The sequence below is a fragment of the Merops nubicus genome, unplaced genomic scaffold (genome assembly GCF_000691845.1).
Source record: "Merops nubicus isolate BGI_N331 unplaced genomic scaffold, ASM69184v1 scaffold20019, whole genome shotgun sequence".
Lineage (NCBI taxonomy): Eukaryota > Metazoa > Chordata > Aves > Coraciiformes > Meropidae > Merops > Merops nubicus.
Window position 1 is genome coordinate 5309 of NW_008631903.1, and position 21657 is coordinate 26965.

The 21657-nt window shown below is 44.9% G+C and overlaps 1 protein-coding gene across 1 annotated transcript in view; it reads right to left on the minus strand.

Moving 5' to 3' along the window:
- Nucleotides 1–1971: 1971 nt before the first annotated feature.
- The window catches only part of LOC103780112 (pappalysin-1-like), a gene marked incomplete at both ends in the record, with an annotated part of 40697 nt that continues 21011 nt past the window's right edge, over nt 1972–21657 (minus strand). The window contains 3 exons of the mRNA XM_008947761.1: nt 1972–2063; nt 3650–3778; nt 20608–21115. Of these exons, the coding sequence (XP_008946009.1) occupies nt 1972–2063; nt 3650–3778; nt 20608–21115 (729 nt within the window). The remainder of the gene's footprint in view (nt 2064–3649; nt 3779–20607; nt 21116–21657) is intronic.

The window sequence follows — 21657 nt, forward strand, 5'->3', positions numbered from 1 at the left end:
CCCTTGCTTCTCCAACATCTCTATGTTTTCTAGTGAGATCTTAATGTTTCATGTGTTAGAATACAAATCAGCAATGCTCATTTGTCTGAAAGATTCGGCAGGAGTTCCTCTCTGGTTCTTGATGTCCTAATTCATGGTGGTCCAGCACCCATGAAAGCCAAGAGGACCCGTTTCACAGGCATTACCTCCTTCACACCTTTTCCAGGGACTTGATGAAGGCAGTTTATCCAAACCCAGCCACAGCTGTTCTTCTCTCACAGATCCTGCACGCTCACCGAGGCCATCAGCACCGTAGCAGTCACACCACCACAATTACAAAGTCACACAAAGAAACCCTCATCAGGTCTGTGTCCGGGCACCTTTCCACTGGTTCAGCTAATTGGACTCACCTCAGTGAATCTCCAGATTCAATATTTCGCAAACAACTTGATTTCATTCAGTTTTGTAATCCAGGACCCAGGCAAAACCACAGCCTTCCAAAGCCCGTGACAAACAAACAACTTTTAACCTCCAGAATTCCCCTTTCCTTTTCAACAGATGAAAATCTGAAAAAATCACCTCCTCTCTAATGGCTCAGAAAAATCCATCTGCGTGTTTTAGTAGCTTCATTTTCTAATCATATTGCTGTCAGTTTTTTTCCACAGTCTTAACCAGCCCTGTTGCTGGTCCTGGAGATGAATGTGGACACAGGCACAGAGCAGGCTCCTGCACCCACCTGGCAGGAGGTCACTGCGTGGTCCAAGGCTTGGGACACCCCACTCTGACCTCAGTCCGGGGATTTACATAGAGCATGATGCAGCTCCTGTCCAGCCCACACAGCCCAGTCTCCTTGAGAACCAGTGTACACAGGGAGGACATGGGTCATGTCCTAACGTAACACTGGGATGTGGTGAAACTACAGACCTGGATCGAGAAGCTCTGACCTGCTGCCAAGCAGGGTGAGGCAGATGCAACCATCCAGCTCCAACCCACTTGCTGCAACCAGCCTTGCACTACGCCTGACTTTCAGAGAACCCAAACCATTTGCATAAGTGTTTATCTCACTTTCAAAATATTATGACTACCATCTTTCAGTGCTTGAGGCTCTAATGCATCAAGTTACTTGAAACACAAATTTAACTTCAAGACCACCAATAGTCACAATTAGCCTCGACCATAAATACTCTCACGTTTCAACAGAGCAACTTACATATGTAAATATGTAAATAAGGACATCACCAACTTTGGGTTTGGAAGCTCAGTTTGTTTCATCCTTCCCCCATCTACCGAGGCCTGTTTGGGAAATGTGACCCCATAGCACACAGCTACCCCACAGAAGTGCAGCATAAATCGGTCTCTATTTCTCTTCTCTGCCCCCAGCATTCCTAGAGAGTTTAATAAATATGTAAAGCTCACAACTGCAGCCCTGCTATCCTCGATAGCTTGAGCATCTTCCGGCCATTGTACTTACAGGTTTTGCTAATCAGAGCAAACCAGGCTTGCAAATGAAATCTGATTAAGTAGTTTTCACCTCTGAAAAAGGGGATTAGCTAGACCTTTGATCCTCAGATATTGATTTGCAACTCAAAGGAGGTGTGACCTCAGCTGGACTTGCTTCTAGTCTCACTCCCTTCTCCTTTCACTCCTCCTCCTGTTTACCAGAAAAAAAATCAGTTCATGTCTTCTCACGTAGCCAGATCTACCACCCACTGACTTCAATGGGCTTTGGATCAGTCCCACAATGGCTGACTTAGCCTTAAGTCCTAGGCTGTTTCAATGCCAGCAGAACCAATTTCCCATCAAAATGACCAGAAGCTGGGAAGATATGTTCGCCTTTCAAACCTACAAATTCCACCTTTTTTCCTCTCTTCCATGACAACTTTTCAGCTGGAAATGCTGAGAATACTGTTGATTCTTTCCTTGCGCTCTGCGTAGCGTTGGCCACAATAACGGTTGGCCACCATGAGTGGAAGGGCTCTGAGCCAGACTTACCAATGCAATTAAAGGACAACTCCTGCAGGCAGAACAGGGAGCAGCCATCACCGTTCATCTTATTCATATCGTCGCATTCTTCCCCCAGCTCTCTGTAGGAAGGGCACACACATGCAAAAAGGAGTCAGATGGCAACTGGCATCATGCTGGTGATCCCTGCAATCCTGCTGCAGAACCCCAGTGCCCTAAAGTCCAGTACAGCAGCTTTGTGTGCCAACCCTTAAAATACCTCTCCCTTTCTCCTCCAGCCCTGACTTCCATCATTCCTGGTTCACAAGTGTGCCTGGCCACTTCTCTCCTGTGCACATGTGGATACCACTTGCTGTTCTCTGATGAGGATATGAGCAACTTCCTTCATAGCTGGCGTGGCTGCAGCTCAGCAGGTGGGGAAAAAGAGAACAGGAATCTCTGAAACTCCTTGTATTAAACCTGGAAGGGCCAGACTGTGACCCCAGTATGGGAATAACAAGGCACAAAGCCTGCTGCTGGGCTGTTCCAGGTGACAGTGCTCGGAGGAGGGCAGTCAACAGGGAGCAGGTGGTGTTGGGGATGGGGTCCTGCCTTGCACCAGCCCACACGGTTGCAGCAGAGTGTGAACCAGATGAGAAAGGGGCTGCCACAGCTGCAAGTGGGGCCACAACCAACCAAGCTGTGACACAGTCTGGTTCCTGCTTGCTCCTGAGGCAGCTCAGCTATTGTTCAACGCTTGCTGCAAAGCCACAAGTGATGTTTGAGGAATGTGTAAACATAACAGTAGGAGAAGAGTTATGGAAAGCAAAATTAATTTGTCTTTCTCCACTTTCTCTCCAAGACTGCCCTGGATTCATATGTCATTTGATAGTTCTCCTTGATTTCCCTGCCTGTTGGGCCTCATCCTGCACATACTTGCTGCCAGGTATATCATCTGACAGATTTACACTATGTGATTGCTGATCAGCATTATTTCAAGAAAATAATACTGACTGGATTAAGCCCTTGCTTGTTGTTACTTCTATCGTTTAAATAATTAAATCATCTAATGCCAGGAAGCTTTGGAGCAGGTGGCCTTAAGGGCCAACACAGTAAAAGAAAATACCCTAACATAGTTGTGAACGATTGTTTCACATAATCAGTGGTCAGAGGATGGGCAGCTGCTGAGAGGAGGAGCTGACTGAGAACAGCCAATTCCCAGCACTCCCCCTCAGAGGCCAGATCCATCACCTCCAAGCGCATCCCAGCTCCAGGGATCAGTCAAACAAGAGGCTGCACCAGGACCCTGGTCCAGCGTGTGTCAGGGGTTTTACCCTGTCCACCAGCTGCCAGGCACATGGGACTTCACAACATCAAAGGCTGTGGGAATTTTTCCAGTGCTGACTTCAGCTCTATGTCATATGCATGTACAAAGATAGGGGTACATGGACAAACAGCACAAACAGCACACAGCGTACTTCCATATCGATCCTGCTGCCTGGACTCCATTATCTGTATCTCTGTCTGTATCTACTGGTGCCGGGATACTAGGGCCTAAATTCCAATTAAATGTCATCATCCTGGTAATCATCAAGCACATGAGTCATTTTCTACAGATGAGAGCTGGCCTAAACCTAGGAGACATCACAGGTCAGCAATTCCTTTCTAGTCACAGATGCTGGCTGAGGAGATGCTCCCAGGTTTATCTGTTTGTTCACTCCTGACTTACGTTTGGATGATCCCATCTCCACAGTAGCCACTTCCAGAGATATAGACAAGCTCAGGGGAAGGCTCACTCTCCTCCATCCCCGAAACAATGACAACCTGGTACGTGTACGTGGTCCTGTCGCTCAGCTCCCTGCAAGACCGGAGGAAACATCAAGTGATCAGCACAACAAAGGCAGCAGCAAAGGGCAGAGAAGGAGGCACTGAAATGGGGGCTGGCTGCCAAAAAAACAAGTTTCTGTTCTGTCAGGTGCTCAGAATATTCCTCACTCATTTTGATGGGATTAATTTTTGGTTGGGAGTCTTCTTCTCATGAGCACCATCAGCGCTACCTCTGTCCATGCTTGATTTATGCACAGCTCAGAAACAGGAGCCACCCGTGACTATTTGGCAGCTAAACTATGTGCTGATAAAACCCAGGTGGTTTGGTGTGGGGCTGCCTACATCTGTACTGGCTGGCTGAGATGGCTCGGTGCTGGCACCGCAGCAGTGCCCACAGCATCTGAGAAAACAGCCCTGGGCTCCACTGTGCTCAACCCCGAGCACTCTGCTCCCATCTCTGCTTGGCAGGGACAGTGTCACCTGCAACTTTGTGGCACAGTGCATTTAAGGAACTTAAAATACCCTGGAAACATCGATTGCTTCCTCAACAGCCCTGAGCTCAATCCAACTGCAGCTGAGGCCAGTGGGATTTTGCCTATTGATTTAAGACAGAACTGGATTGGGGATGTTTCAGTGATAGATAAAGTTATTTGCTTTGCACAGAGGTATTAAAACAACAGAGTTAAAAAGGAGTGCATGAAAAATAGATAGGATCCACAGCACTGCATCATGGTATTAGCACTGAAATATTCACAGGAAGAATTAGCCAACTGTTACATATTTATGCAAAACCATAATTACCTAAATCCTGTGCATCTGTAAACGAGGAATTTTTTTTTTTTATATGCAATACAGAAATAATAAAGAGCCTAATATAAATGTTTAGCTCTTTTTACAATGCTTTTTACATTATCAGAACTCAAAACGTTCCACAAAGAAACTCATTACCATTATCCTCATTGTGCCGATTTGTAAAGCCACGGAGCGGCAAAGGCAAAATGATTTGCTCAAAGTCATCAATCAGGCTAATTGCAGAGCCCATAACACAACCCAGCTCTTTCCTAACCCATGCCAGTCCTCTACTTACTCTCTCATATTGCCCCAATTACTGACAGTAATATACATGTCTTTTTGTCACGGAAACTTGGTCAAAAAGCATGTATTAATGAAGCGTGTACTACAAAGAGATACATCCACTGCACAGAGCAACAAAGCCATTGAAGTAGACATCAATGGGCTGTAGTTACTGAAATCTTCAAGTTTGTGAAATAAGCATCTCCTTACAACATCCATTAAATTAACAAGCATGACTTAAACTCCAGTATCACACAGTATATTTTACAACAAAGCTGTTTCTCGTGGGTACTCTGCTGCAAAGAACTATCACTGAACGAACCACACACAACAGTGCTGGGAGCTGGTTCTTTGTTGTCATGCTTGAAATGGGGAGTGAAACCCAGTGGAACAAAACCACAACACAACTGGGTTCCTCACTGCTTCTTCACCCAGCTCCAGTCGGTGATAGTCTGTAGCTCCTATTAGCTACATTTGAGGATTGAGGCAGCACAAACACTGTCTTAATTCACCTACATACTGGGGAGGCACCTACCCAGATATTAGTATGAGTGTTTTTTCAGTCAAAGTGAAAAATTTCAAACTTCTGCCCTTGAGACTTGTTTAAAACAGGTTTGTGGGGTTTTTTTTGAGGAAAAAACCAAAACTAAACAAAACAAACAGTGAAATTATGGGAAATAACTTAAGTGGCAAAACGCACACCCATGTATAATACTGAGGGTTTCCTCTAGATTTCACTCCTATTTATTCAGATGGGAAGTTTCTTGTATATACTGATGGAATGAAAACAGAGGCAAGAGGATCAGTTATTTCTCAGGTCTTTTCTCAAAACCATTTGTAAAATATTTAAGATTAACAAATGTATCTGCAGAAATGTGGATTTTGTCACTGGGGATCTGCCAACCACAAAAAAAGGTTCAATTCATAGGCAAGACTGTTAACAAATGACCAGCTCAGGCGACTATAAGAGCTACAAAAATCTCAGTCCATGCTGCTGCCTGATGTGTTGAGATCACACGCCAGAGTGCAAACTGGTAGTTTTTAGATTCTGATTTTTGTGTGATTTCCACCAATACCCACAGGTAATGGGCAGGCATCCGTCTAACAGCAGAACATGTGTCTCTGTGGGCAAGTTTCAGTGTGTGGGAGTGATTGTGTATGTGTCTGTGTACATGTAAGCAAGCAGAAAACAGGAAAAGTTCACACTTGTTTATGCACAGCGTGGGAAGTTGGCAGAATGTAATAAAAGAAGACATAGAAGTAAATTAAACATATCAGAGAATGAGATGTTTATGAATTATTAGGAGATGAATGTGTGTGTGGGGTGAATAAGACAGAAAAACGGAAATCAAAGTTATTAAGTGAACTTAATAAGAGACCTCTGGCAGATTTAATTGTATAGATTGTGTATCTGATTGTATGGATTGCATAAAAAATTTGTATGGGGAGAGGATGGTATGGACCTGGGAGAGCAGTGGCTGCTGGCTTTAGGGAAGTGGGCTGCGGTCTAGTCCTGTCACCTGCAACATGCTAGGGAGGGAGGTTTGCCTGCTGTTCAAAAATGGAAAGCCTTTGCAGAAACAACACGCTGTGACAGGCAAATGATCCTTATAGTTTAGTGACACACAAAAAAAATCATAGAATCATTTTGGTTGGAAGAGTCTTTTAAGATTATTGAGTTCAACCAGTAACCCTGCAATGACAGGTGACCACTAAAAACCATGTCCCTCAGCACCACATCTATAGGTCTTTGAAGTCCCTCCAGGGATGGTGGTCCAAAAAAGAAGGTGAACAAAACATGTAACTCCTTACACACAGATTTAGGTAATTGTGCAGCCTGCCTTCCCTTACTTCTATGCAGTCTGGGTACAAAATAGCTATTGTTTATGCTCACAATACCCCATGAGCTCTGAGGATAACATCCTGGGTTTAGGTTAAAATACAGAGAAAGTGAAGACAAATGCCTGGAGACACATGGTCCCTATAAAGCCAGCTCTCCAGACCCACACTGCAGCCACAGGGCCAATCCTCCCCATCCTTACCCCAGCAACCCTTTTGGACATCCCAGTTGAGAGCAACCTGGAGCTTCACAACCTCCCCCACTCTGGGAACAGCAGAGGGGCTGTCACACTCAAGGCAGCACCAACAAACAATCCATGCCCAGAAGAGTATGTGTGCTCCAGGGGTGTCCTCCAGCATCACGGAGTCACAGCTGGAGGTAAGCCTGGACCAGAGCACCAGAAAGTCACCTCAGAAACACAGACAGAAGCTACGACACTTTCAGCTCACACGGGCCTGATGCAACTAGTGGCAAAAACCTGACTGAGCCAGATGTGGCATTTCACGTCTCAACAACTGGAACCTGAGATACTTACATCCTCCTGAACTGTTAAATATATCACCCTGGAAGCAACCGAGACTTTTAGCATTCCTTCACAATACCCACATTTTGGAAAAATATAGTTGCTGAAGGGACAATATGTGCAGTGCTTCGGGCAGTAATCCAGCACCATAGCAAGGGAGGGAGGGAGGAAGGAACGCAGGAACAAAGGAGGAAAAAAGATCCAAAAAAGAATTTATTCTCTCTTATATAGTTACGGGGAGCCAAGGTCGATATTAGACTGTATCTGGAGATGTCAGCAAAATAAACTCTGCTCCAAGTGGTGATGAAAGTGTGATTTTTGGCCATTTATTTTTCTCTCCTGCCTGCCCTCAGAGCACGAACAGCGATAGCATGGTCTTCCTCTCTGCTGTCAGGCAAGTCCAACACACGCCAGCTTCATACAATGCTACTTAAGGAAGTGAGAGAGAAGAACAGCTTTAACATTAAGGATGTGAACAAACACTCTTTTAAATTTATATCTATGGTCTTTTAATGACCTTTTCGAGAAGTGAGTAAGCCACATTGATCGCTGCAGCTCCCGCCCGTGGGGAGGCTGTCTTATTAAAAAGCAATGACTCAAGCCCTCTGCTCAGAGGGGGAATTAGGACGTGCCGTGTGAAATACCATGAGGGCAACTTTCCTGTCTGCTGTGGCAAGCGACAGATCCAGGGTCAGAAGCATAAACCCCTCTAATTCTTTTCCTGTTTTTACTGGGGAGGTAGGCAGTTGAGTTCATCTTCCTTTGTCCCCCAGGCAAGGGACCTCTGCTTTCAGTTTGGGTGTTCCTATAAAATTTACGGGAAAAATTACACCTCTGGGAAGTAGTTTTCTACTCAGACCAAGGTAGGTTTAAAGGATCATTGAATTTACAGAAGCAACACAAGTCCCCTCAAGCTCCAGCGGATCTGCAAGGGCTGACACTGCCCCAGCCACATCTGCTCTGTGCCCACCGTATGGTTTCAGCTCATGAGGACCCAGCACACGCTCGAGCTACAGGGAAAGCACCAAGGGAGAGCAAACATCCCACCCCTCTCTCCCTGCTACAATGGCATATGTTGTTTTCCTACTACAAATAACAGCAAAGAGGGGGTTTACTCAGCAAAGACTTGTTTCCAACAGAACTGGAAATATCCTTAAGGCTGATCCCAGCTTCTGCCCTATGAAAATGTGAATGGCCAGACAGAAATGAAAGCAGACAGCATTCCTGTTATTTAAGGACAAGGCGACAATCCCCAATTAAATTCTGGCTGTCACAGGCTGTGTCATATGAAACAGGCAAATTCCACACCTCAGCTCTCATGAAGAACCCATCTTTCTCTCACCTTAAATAGCCACCAAACACTTGAGCTAAAAGGCAACATTTCCTGGACAGCTCTCCACAGCCCAGAACGAACCCTGGTCTGCCAGCAACATCCGTTTCCCTCTCACACCTTCGCCTTTGCTCTTCTTCTCCAGTAGAAGGAATCCTTGCCGAGCAAAACAGGAAATCTGCTGGCAGCAAATACCAGTGACCTCGTACCTTCACTTGTTGCAATGCTTTGGATCAGCTGCTCAAGATGGATTGAATACAACCACATGTGGATGAGCCGAAGGTCTACACCATCTCCTGCCCCATCCTCTGCAGCCTGGAGCTGTCCAGTCCATCCCCGCGTGCTGTTCACGGCCACTGAAACACCCAGTGTCATTTACAGAGGTCCTGAACTACCCCGAACAGCCACTAACTCAGTGAAGAAGCATGGCACTGCTCAGACATGGTTAGAGACTCCCAGTCCCAGGCACTGAACTGGGGCTCTGTGTTTCTAGCTGGGAAGAGCTAACACATTCATTGAGACTTAGAGAGTGGGTCACTAAACTGCACAGGGTTTTCCCTCTCAGCAACACCACCACAGTGTTTGCAGGTTCCTGCCATTCTCAGATGCTCCAAAAGCTGTCGATGAAAAGCAACCCAGGGGATGAGGTCAATCCAGGATAACCCAGATAGACCTGCTCCCCACATCCCATCCTTTTTCCTGCACTGCCACTGACTGCACAAACACGACTGTTTTCTTCTTTTACCTCCTCTCTCACACGGGCTCCCCCTCACCTTGCTTCTCCTTCTTTTAATAAAAATGGCATGAGAAGCACGGCGGAAGATAATGAAGAGAATTCCTGCCTGGCTCTGCAGTCGGGAGAGAGGAGGAGCAGGATGCTGTAAACAAGAGCAGGACATCAAAACTCCCCAGCTCTTGCAACGGGCTGTTTTCTCAGCTGCGGCCCGATCCCTCGCTGTTTGGATAAGCCCAGAGACATGGCAGGTGCAAAAGCCTCAAAACAAGTCTCCTGCCTCTCTCTCAGACACCGAGCTGACTCAGAAGACACAAATGTCAAAGAAGCAGCCATGGAGAGGCTTTTCTCTCTATCCACGATGAGATAGGGCCCAACAAGGGCAGTAGATTTGCTCTGTGCCCTCCAGCTTTATTATTTATTTGTTTACAAGCAAATCAGAAGAGGGTAGTTGAAGTACTGAATGAGCACTCTTGGGCTGGCTGGGAGAGTGGGGACTGTATGGTGGATTTCTGCCCCCTAGATCAGCTTAAACCTGAACTGGACATTTCCAGGGAAGAACAACAGATCAGACAATAACGTAACAGATAATGTCTGCTGAATACTTTTGTCCAATGAGGTGGTTCTACTATCTGAAATCCAGTCTCACTATTCAAAGCAATGGCATCAAGACAATGCCCAAAATCAACTTTTGCTTCTGACTGTATCAGGAAGATATTTCTACTAATATTTCTACCTTACTCACTTGTACAACAACATGGAGACCCCATGTATTTGAGACTGAATTCAAAGGTTGAGGGATCCAGTCCATTTGGAAAAAGAAAATAACCTTTGCTCCATTAAATACTTCTAGAAGCCAGTCACCATCACCTCTCATAATTACCAAACCAGACAATTAGTGTGCAGCTCTGCTCTTGCTTAAGTTGGTGGAAATCTCAAGTAACTTTAGAACTTAGTAAAATACTCCAGGTTTAAACCACTACAACTCAGCTGCTTGTCTGTTCCTTTGAGTTGTAAACATTTGCACTTGCTGCTCAGACCAGCTCCCTGCTTGCACAGAATGCCCTGGTGCAGGACCACACGCTTGGCTGTGACACCTCTGCTCTGAAATCCAGCCCCTCTTTAGGATCTTAAACACCCTGAACACACTCTTCCATCCTTTGTGCAGGAACCATAGGCTTTTAAAGTAGCAGACATACAGATATATATGCAACTGATTAACTCCAGCAGACTTTGATATAATCATCCAAGTATTTGCCCTGGTACCAATTTAGAACACAGTAGCACGTCTAATGAAAACCAAAGTTTGCAGCCAAGACCTTGAAGATATTTCTTGGGTTTTGTCTAAAGAAAAAAAAAAAAGAAATGTCAACAGACAATTTTCTACTTTCATGTTTAAAGAACAACAACAACAAAACCCATGAATTTTTAAGGTGGACGATAGAGATGGAGGATCTAAATGAGATTGGGTTACAAATCCTGGGATAAAGTAAAACCTAGAGGCCCAGGGCCTCACATGGGTGTTTGCACTAGACAGGCAATTTCACGGCAGCACACAGGTTAAGTGTGGGAGCACCTGGTTGCTATTAGAAGTTGGGAAGGAGGGGGGAAATCTGTTGGGTTTGCTTCTTCACGGCTGCGAGCAGCCCCTGCACTGAGGAGGGAGCACCTCTCATCCTGAAGCTCAGATGAGGCCGCTGCAGGAGGGAAGGCTGTTATGGTTTGACGGAGGAAGGAAAGATCTGGGACGTGGAATGCAGTGGAATTGCCAACTGATGGAAGCCAGCACTTCTCTGATTTCAAGGGAACAGTGCCAGTGTCCACCACCTGAGGACAGTGCTGCGGTGACCAGCGGGCAGGTTAGGACAGGTTAACTGCTTTAAAGGCCATCATGGTCACAAGCAAACCTTTGCCTGTTGCAATCATGCCTCTTGGTGAGCACTACCTGATCACTCACACAGTTAATGACAACCTTTTTTTTTCCATTGCTCCTCCTTGCAGGACCACCAGCAGCAGCATCCGCGTGGACTCTGGCGCTGGTTCAGACCATGCTGCAGGAGAAATGCCTGATGCAAACCCTGCACAGGGTCTGGGACTCCAACAACCATTCCTCAACTTTTACATATTGATTAGTTGTTTCTGAGGCTCGCAGTGTTTTAGCTGCTACCTTCTTTGTCTGACTTGGCTCTCCCTGCTTACAGAGGGTCCTTCCCAATGTAGGGTCATCAGCTTGACAGAATAATGTTCTTCAGCTTCCCTGAGTCCAGACCCAACCTCTAGGATTTCCTTTCAACAGGCATAGACCAAGATCTGATTTTCAGAACTTAATACCTTCCTGTTTCCATGTAATCCCACCAAAATGATAAACAGAGCCACGGGAGCAGACGATCACAGTGCCTGAACCAAAGGCTCCAGAAGCCAGTGGAAGTTATTATGTGCATTTTCAGTAGGGCTTAGATTGGGCCCCAAGCAACCACAGATGTTTGCAGCTTTCTCTAGTTGCACTTCTAGCATTCCTCCTTGCCAAAACTCCACTTTGGAGGGTAAGGACATGGGAGCCATGGCACTCCTGGGGCCCTGCTCCTCAGGAGGAGGGAGCCTATAGGTACATGTGCATATGTGTGAGAGAGGTGTCTCTGCTGCCACGCACACCACAAAGCACAGCACAGAGAGATGGGTTAGGAGATGAGGTGACTATTCCAAAGGAACATTTTGTCATTTCCCTCCTTAGGGGCTCTGTGTTTTGCCTTAAGCCACTTCAGATTATGAGAAATCCTACTAGTGGGTCTCCAGTGGGATCTTTAATGGTTTAATAACTGAATATTACTGAACATATTTCCACTAGCCTTTTTCTAAAATCCCATCATGAGCTAATTTCCTCTATTGTCATTACATCTGCAACTGGTCTTACATTAAAAATAAATAAATAAATCCGTACCACTGTGAATAAAGGATCTGGTTTACTGCACTGAGCTCTCAGGGCCAGTATTTTTAGTAGTGGCTGATAATTTGGGCTGTCCAGTTCCAGGCACCCTCTCTGTGGTACAAATTGCAGAGAACAAGCTCTATCTCCACCCCTCCTATTGCAAAATGCCCCGAGAAAATGCTGGAAATGGGGCATCAGAATGGAGATATCCGATGTCAACATGTATTTAAGAAGATCCTGGCCAGAATGACTAAAATCAAGTCTGGATGAAGCAATCTGTCTTGGGCCCACAGTGGGCTCAGTGCATTACATGCCACACAATGATACACCTAAAAGGCTTCTGTCCTGTCACTGTCTCCACCACGGTATTAAATACAGCAAAGGTATTTCAGTCTTACTGCAGCATGTTTTTCAGATCCTTCCTTGTTTGAGTGTAGCTCCAAATTTAACAGAGACTTGGAATTTATTTCCTAGAAGAATGTATTAAAATAAAATGCCCAGGAAATGATCAGGCCAATAGTTCAGCAAAAGTAGCTGAAAAAAGCTCTGCTGGCTGACACTGCTGATAAAAAGGTAGGTAACACATTTCTGCTTCTTCTGCGGTATTTGAGGCTCACTCCAAGTTTTACAAGAGAGTTATTTTTAAATTGTTGCATAACACATGTCTGTCCAATATTTCTTTCCTCAATCAAGCAAAGAAAATGCATTTGTTATTCCTGAGAGATTTCTGGTGCTTCTTATCTTATTTAGAGCCCAAAATAAAGATGCACACATGAAGGCAAACATCAGAGAGAAATTATTATCCATGAGATAATGCACAGACTAATTTACCACATATCTGAGACTGTTTCACCTGCAATAAATTATTTTGCCCAGCAGGAAAAGTCTTGTTTGACCTTCATTTTTTTTTTTTTTTCCTGCAGCTGAAAATTCTGCTACTACTTCTAGGTCACAAGTTCAAATTCCACTCTGGCTGGGAATGATTAAATATATCAATTTCTAATAGTATCTATTTGGTTAATAATAGGACAGCTGTTAATGTTCACTGGTTCAGGGACTTGCATAAGGCAAAGTTGTATTCTGTGGGTCTGATCTCTCCACAGCCCCTGTGTGTTGCTCAAGAGGTGCACTGGAGCCACGAATCCAATGTAGCAGCAGTCCTTGGGGAGCCCCTGACTGGAGCAGAGCTGGGAGAGCCAATTCATCGCAAAGTGTCACTCCCCGAATGGGGCAGTCCCTTTTTCCTGGCTCTTCCTGTGCTCTCGAGTCATTTCTTTGAGAGAGGCAGCTGGGGGTCATTCAGAGCAATCCTAGCCATAAAAGATGAAAAATTCCTCTGGGCCGCCCTGTTTCAGGATCACAAAACTCTAAAGGTTTAAACCTGCCCTTCCTACCTTATTCTTGCATCATGTGCGGCCGAGCCAGAACAGGAGCTACAGATTTTGTCAAGTGCCAGCTACAGTTACAGCATTACATAAGAAACCGCAACAGTGAGGAATCACAAATCTATCACTACAGTTGGCACCAAGTGGCATCTTTGCACAGGCTTAGCAGAAAAGCTGCCTACTGAATGGGCACAGACTGTCAAATTGTTCTTTCTCTTCTCCAGGGCAGGGTTCGGGCAATTTGGCAGAGGGTGGTAAGGGAAAAAATTGCTCTATCTGTTCTGTGTGTGGGGTCAGGAAGCAGGTTTTATTCTTTCCCAAATATAACCTGGCACCTTTAATGAAGAAAGCAAGGCAGAAGGAAAGCCATCAGAATGTGGCTCCCAGCTGTCAAGTCACATCAGCCAAGGGGAGTCGTGCGACCCCTGAGCATGGCAGCACTGCCAGCCTCGGACGTGCAGTTGTGAGCTCCTTGAAAGAAGCCACTTGGGTATTTCTTCTATAAAATGTCTGGCATGCTATACATAATATCCACACTACCTTGGTGTTCAGCAGCAGAGCTTATGTGGGTGAAAGACACAGTAACAGTAACAGAAAAGAAGCAGTTTTCCTGGCTTGCCAAGCCCTTGGTGCAGAGCAGGGGTGCACGCTCCTATCTGGCACAGGGAGCAGGATCAGTCATCCCTGCTGCCTCCCTGCCCAGTCCCAGCTCCCTGCTGCCATGCAAGCCAGGGACAAGGACATGCTGTTTGAGAAAGGGAAGCATTTCCTGAGGGGAATGCTGGTGGTGAAGATGCTGTTGGGTGGGAGATTTTCCTTCCTACCAGCACTTTGCCTCTGTTAGGGTCAGATGAGTCTACGACTCGTTTCCTGCTGTTAGAAGAGAAGGTGTGGGGCAGGCAAACTTCCTATATTTTTCTGTTCTTTCATCATGGAAAATTTCCAGGTTTGTTAAGCATAAACAGGGGAACTGATGTTTGGCTGCATGAGGAAAGAAGCTGACAAGGCAGCCGAGGCTAGACATGGCCTCGGAGAGTCGTGAGGGTGGATGATGCTCACTAGCAGATGGCCAACACCTCTGCTGAACTCCAGGACTTCTACACTGTCTTACACCAGCTGAATATCAAACTTCACAACTTTGCCAAAACTGACCACAGGCAGCTCTAATACACTCAAAGCTCTTCACTGACATGTAGAGGCTTTTGGACACTGACAACATGGCCACTGATCCAGCTGGGAAACTGGGGTCAGTGAAGAACAACTGAAACGTCCTTAATGCAAGGACTCTCCATGAAGAATCAGGCAAGAACTAGCAGTGCTAGTACTGTACCTGAAACCAGAAATGAGAGAGGAAGGAGAAACCGTATGGGACAGAAGAGTGTTTGCACCTTGGGAAGGCTCAAAATAGCTTTGCTCATGCAGCATTGCAAAGTAGTGATAGGGAAGCTCTTAGGAATGAGCAAGAAAGTGTGAATAAGAGTAAATCTGTTCATGTTGAAGCTTGGTAAAAGTAATTTTAGTGGAGATGAGCTGTAAACTTGTATATGGATAGAGATAAGGATCTCTAATATATTACTAGAGGGACATAATTTGGAGAATTATGTAATTATGGGAAAGAAACCTCCTAGATCCAGACTGGAGAACAAATGCTTTTAGTGCCAACAGGTCTCTGGTACTGCTAGGACTGAGAGCCGGCATCAAGTACGTGGAGAATCACCAAGAGATGACATTATTTCACACTTACTTCTAGTGTCTGTTTGAAAGAGAAATATGAATGGAAACAGAAATTCAGTTATTACTTCAAAGTTCAATAACAAACACTTCCTGCAACTAAGATCTGAAACTCCAAAAGTCAAAGTATCCACAGACAACACAAAACTGGTGAAAGGACTAGGCCAATGCAGAGAAGAAAGGAGTTATAATGTAGAAATGGCTATGAACCACCATTGGAGTGTATCCACAAAAAAAGTACAAGGTCCTTGCACACATCAAGGCAAGGCATTTCCAAGGTAGCTGGGTAAGGATTCCTGTACAAGGACATCTGGCACACCACATATACTTCTAAAGCCTGTTGGGAATCCAGATGCACTGGGTGCTGATATCGCACGGACAACCTACCAGCTCTAGCAGATAAATCTGGGCACGTAAACTGCTTTCTTAACATTTCAGTCCTATCTTAGATACTCCTCAGTATTTCCTGGCATATCAAGAGAGTCTTGGCGTGGTAACTGTGGAGGAGGGGTAAATATAAGATGGTGATAATATGGGCTTCAGCTTTTGGTGTCGGGAGAACATCCATCCAGTGATCTGTATCTTGTTTGGGTGGAAATATGGTGTTAATTATCTTCATGACAGATGGATCTGGCAATTCCTTTCAGCTGCTTTAGATCATACATTCCTCTGGCTGGTAGACCTTCAGAAAATAGAGAAATAGATCTTCAAGATGAAGGAAGGAATGCCATAATAAGGACAGATGTTGCCATGAAATTTTAGTCTTGCATTCAGCAGGGTCTTGGGTTTACATACCCTCATTGTGATAGCCATATTTTCCCAGTCCTCTGTTCAGCTGAGCCTGTGACATGTAAGTGCAGCCCTCCTATGAAGATCAGCGGCTAAAAGGCACACTAATAATTGTCTGGAATTAATCATTGGTCATTATGAATGGCCACCGCTGGTTCTCCAGCCTCTCTGCTTGTTCATATTTGTAGGAATTTACCTGATGTTTCACACACATACAGATTGAGAACTGATTTCCATCTCCTTCTGCTACTCATTATCAGGGGCTTCTGCCAAGTCACTTATCACACAGCCTTCTGATGGGATACAGTAACAAAGGACAAACACATCAATAGCCTGAATTTAGGAACAAATAATTGTTTTCAATAAAGTACAGCGCTGAAGGAGACAAAATGCTGAGGGCCCATGAGCAATGCTACAGCAGCCCTCCAACAGCTGGCCACCTTGATGATGGTAATTTCTCAGCCATTCAGCCAAGAAGTCCAAGAAGCCCCAGTGAGATCTGCACTCGTGGGTGTGGAGTGAAAACACAGTCAATGACATGGAGTTTGCAAACTTAGCACTGAACGGAACTCCAGGTTCTAACAAAATATTGAAAAATATTGTACTTGTTTAAACTGTACAGAGATGACGACCAGTACCCTCCAACAACGACCAAGTGACAGTAAAGGTTTAGCCATAGAATGTGGGTGTAAATCAGTCAAAAACAAGAAGAAAAAACATGCTCTCTACATGATAAAATGCAGGTTTCTCTCCCAGCATCTCTTTCTTTTTCTTTTTTGAGTAGGAATGCAGTATCTCTAGGTGTCACTGAGGCGCTAAAGCTCTAGGCATAGATGAATATATCACAGAGATCATACCTGCTTCTCAGTGACGCTCAGCTCTGCAAAACCAAAACTCGTACCAGGGCTTCATGCTGGAATTCTTTCTATGGCTATTTCAGCCAATGCCTCTTAAAAAATCTATGGGTTAACAGCACAAAGATGACACGATCTATCGCCATCCACCACGTTTTGAGGTTTCCTACAAAGTCTGTGGCAGAAAAGTTGGGAAAACTTCCAATTCTTAGAAACTTTTCTGGTTATTCTGACAACTTTCCAAAACTAACCTTGGTGTCTCTCAGCTTGTCCTGCCAGTGGGGAGAGCAGAGATCTCACCAGCATACCTGGCTGCTCACAAGTGCCATAGGGAACACGGGCTACTCACCCCCGGCTGACTTGGTGGGACTGACACCTAACTGTCCCCAAGACATCCTCAGGAGAGCATCTTGTTGTGGGTGCTCACTTCTCACTGAGCTCTTCAGAAATCAGTGGTTGTTACAAATGGCTGCAGGAGCAACCTTCCAGCTGCAACCATGTGAGCACAAGAGCACTACAGTAGGGCAAAGCAACTACCACCTTCATCGTTGTGGCTAACTTGGACATTATTTCTCAAGAAGATCCAGAGTGCAACCCTCTACATACGAGCACAACCCAAACTTTGGATTAAATTGTGAGCTGAGACTTTGAGACTTGCAGATGAGGCTCCTTCCTTATCACTTGCTGCGTTGTGAAGACTCAGCAGTTCTGTGCTGCACCTGGCCTGACCTCTTTTTTCCCCCCACTGATTTATTTAGCTTCCTACTCTCTTCCTAGGCACTGACTCTCATTTTCCATCACAGATACCTGCAATTCTGACCCATCACACTCAGTGGAATTGAGTGCATCTTGCCTGGTTTCTGCAAGGTCCAAAGATAACGTCCTGTCCCTTAGAAATGTTGGTTAGCCTCAGCTTGAGCCAGCAGCTGAAATGAAAATTTAGCTTGAGAACAGAATGTCTGGCATTATTTTGCATTTGTTAATAAAAGGTTTCCACTGTTCTAGTTATTTACTCTCCTCTGTGAAGCACCCAGTGCTGACTATGCAAGGGCTATCCATTAAAGGCTGTCTCTCCTCTCAGCTTAAAGAGAAGTTCCCTCTCTTTGACTGGAAGAAGGCAGGAGAAATTAATTTTTCTTTCAGCATCGCCACACCTGGGGAAAGGATCTTGCTCACAGATAAAAGTGCAAGCAAATATTTTCTTAGGGAGAAAAAGGAAGCGAAGATCAAGGTCAGAGGAGGCAAGAGTAAAGATATGGGACTGCCTTCAAAATAACCTTCCGTAGAACATGTTGGGGGGGGTCATTTTATTTAATATGGAAAACACACAAAGGAGGGGTAACTGGCTTAGGGTGTACAGAGAGATAAAGGGGTTGCAAAGTCTGGTTGCACAGATATGCTGAATTCCAGCTGTACAGAATGACACAAACGGCTCAAGAAAGATTGCATTGACCCCTACACATACACATCTGCAGGAGCACAGCCCAGCACCTCTGTCCCTGACTTCCCTGAGCACCTTCTTTCCTGCCTGCTTACGGAGCACAAGGACCGTGGCTACTCCTTGCACGAGGTGCTAATGGAAAGTTCATCTTGCCTTTGCCTCTACCATAGAACCACAACCTCATGCAGAGTTTCAGCGAGTTTTCTATCTTTCAAAGTGTGGCTCAGCAGGATCAGCCTGAAAACCTGCATGACCCCTCATCACCAGGGGATACGGATCAGTGCTGTGCACAGATGGATATTAGGAGGAAAAAAAATCACCCCGCTTTTCAGAATTTCAACCCTGTGAAGGAGACTTGAATCAAAACCAACACTGAGCGCTTAAGAATCTGCATCTTAACTTGACTAAAAACTTCATATTAGCTTTCCAAGTGTCTCATCGCAGCTCACTCTCAGGATTTTCCCAGTAGCCCCCTTCAAAGATACAGCCAATCTGAGGACAGTTAGACTGGAGGGTTTGGTGAGGTTGGCTGGGTCAATCTCCAGGAACACCCATTCCTGTCTATTGATCAGAGGTAGAACCCAGAAAGACTGATGTAAACTTTATGCCTGACTTTTAGCTGTCTCTGTAACTAGGTGAGACACACAGGCAGGTACAGTAATGTTACCCCACCTGGTTTATTCAGTGACACACAGGGAAACTGTCATTAATCCCTGGCTACTGATTTAATTATTAGAGCCTCATTTCACTTCAGCTACCTATAAGCTAGAAGCAACCCACAAAATCATGATAAAACACAAGGAAACAGAACTCAGAATACAAGTTATGTTTTGGGCTTTTCTTTCTTTCTTTAAAAATTTTGATATTTAGTTATGAAGTCAAAACTGGACCTGTTTCTGTGGGTATTTGTGCTAAGGTACGCAAATATTTCAAAGTAAACCAGTCCCATTTTCCAATGAGAGCGGGCGAGGTTTCAGGGAAAGATGCTTTCACAGCAAAACCATGGGAAAATGCACCATTTTCCATGTTTCCAATATGCCAATGTTCATCTCAGGTTAAGTGCCAGCAATTTTTGGAACAAAGCTACAACCCAAGAAAGCGCCTAAGCACATGCTTAACTTTCAGCACATGAGTAACCCCAGTGACGTCCCGGGCCTTGTTTTCAGATTCACTACTGTTAGTTACTTTGAATTTTTAAATCCATAGGGACAATTTGCATCTTCTGAGCTGTATAATTTGGCCATGAAAGGGATGGTAGGTCGTGATTACTGAATTGTTAATTAATCATTTTTATTATATTTAAATATGCTTTAGAAGACCATAATGATGTATGCTTCCTTGATATTAGCTGTGCTAATTAGATCATCTTTTCTAAATGAGCGTGCAGTTTTCTTAGCAGGTTTCCTTTTATCTGGTGTTCATTTTTCAAAAGAGCTTCATGTTGTTCCCACAGATGAGTGAATCATTTCCAGGGAATCAGGTTATGCAAAAGATGTTTTTCTTCCTGCTGTAGAATGCCTATGGGTAGATCAAGGATCTCCTTGAAATCAGTCAATATTTTGAAGTTGTACTCTATTCTCCTCAACAGTCATGCATTCCTTGATGAGATGAGTGTAGCTGGAAGGAAACTCTGTCCCTACAACAACCTAATGCACGGGGCATGTTTACTCTGATAGAACATTCTCACTCCAACACAATTTGGTTTAGTGACACTTGAAAGCAGAAAATGAAAGTGGTCAAAAATCATTTCTATACCTGAACATACAAGTGTGAGTTTTTGTAGTAGTTCATGAACTACAAGTAGTTCATTGGTGCGTCAGCACTGAAAGCCATTTTGCCTCCATAAAAATAGTACTTTCAAAAAACTTCTAAGAAAATTATGGTCATGCTACTCCAGAGGTCTTCATTCAGGTTATCTTAAACATTTAACTTGTCATAGGTAGTTGGCAATATCCTTTCTGGTTAAGCAAAGCCTGAATTTCACACCTCTGCACAACCAGCCCAGAAAATTCTCACAAACTATCTGCAAAATCATGGGATATTTCACCTGAGTGTGATGCTTCTGGTTCCAGAGAGAAACTGTGAGAATATTCTCTCTTGGTGATGCCTGGTACATCTATCTAGTTCAAAATCTTAACAATCAATTGTGATGATAGACATTAATAAGATGAAAACAACAGGTCACTGTTTTTCTCTGAACAAGTCTATTCATCCCTCTGGAAAGCAGTACTTACGTGTCAACAAATCTCCTGCTGAGGTTTGAGATGACAACTGGAGATCCAGACTGGAAAGGAGGGTCCCGAACCACCTTGTACTGGATGGGTTTGCAGTCTGCACACAGCGTGCTGTTGGGGACAGAGCTCAGCATGGCAGCATCAATTTCCAGGTGCTCATCCAGAGTGTAGATCTGGATCCCATACACCTCCTCGCCCACTTGTCCTGCATCCAGCTTTATTGTCAACGGGATGTCACAGAAGACATTCTGTGGCCCAAGAGAAATGTTCCTCCCGCTAACGGTGAGCAACTTGATGTCATTCACTGCTCCGCTGGAGTCCCAGTCTGGGGAAACAAACGTCACCCAGACTGTGAGGGACTCTGGAGTCAGGGGATAACGGAACTCCAACTGCAGGTAGCAGCCCTGAGGCTCGGGACAGGCCGGGGGCACCGTGTGTTGGTTGACTGCAGAGTTGGGACTCCATGTTCTGACACTGGACTTACAAGGCTGCTCAACATCAGGGTGGCCTGGAAAGAAAGAAGGAAGCAAAGACAAGGCAAAAAGGACTTTAGCAAACATGTATTACCATTGGCATCATTCTTGAAAGACAAACTGATGGCAGGAGAACATATCTGTCCAGGAAACTAATTATTTACTTGAGCAGAAGAGGCTTGGCCAGCATGGAAATGAGGAACAAAATGCCAACATCCCCTGGCCAGATGAGATGCAAACCCGGTTTAAGTGCCCCGCTGGACCAGACACCACACAACACATCCTGTACCTCTGCATTTGGTCCTGTAATTCCTATTTCTAGTGCCTTCCTCTGGGCCAAACAATGTTTTCTTGCCCTTCCACTTGGTACTTCACCTGATAAACAGCATCACTTTGCCTTCCATTCACCTCTGTGCTCCTGCTTATTCCCTTGCCTCTCACTCTAAAGCACAATATTTTTCACTTTAACAAAGCCAAGAAAAGAGCTTTTGTTGATTCCAAGAAGCTGTTGCACTGTGCTGTTGAGGGGCAACTCCTTTGCCATTTACAGGCTAATCTAGCACATTGTGTAAGAGCC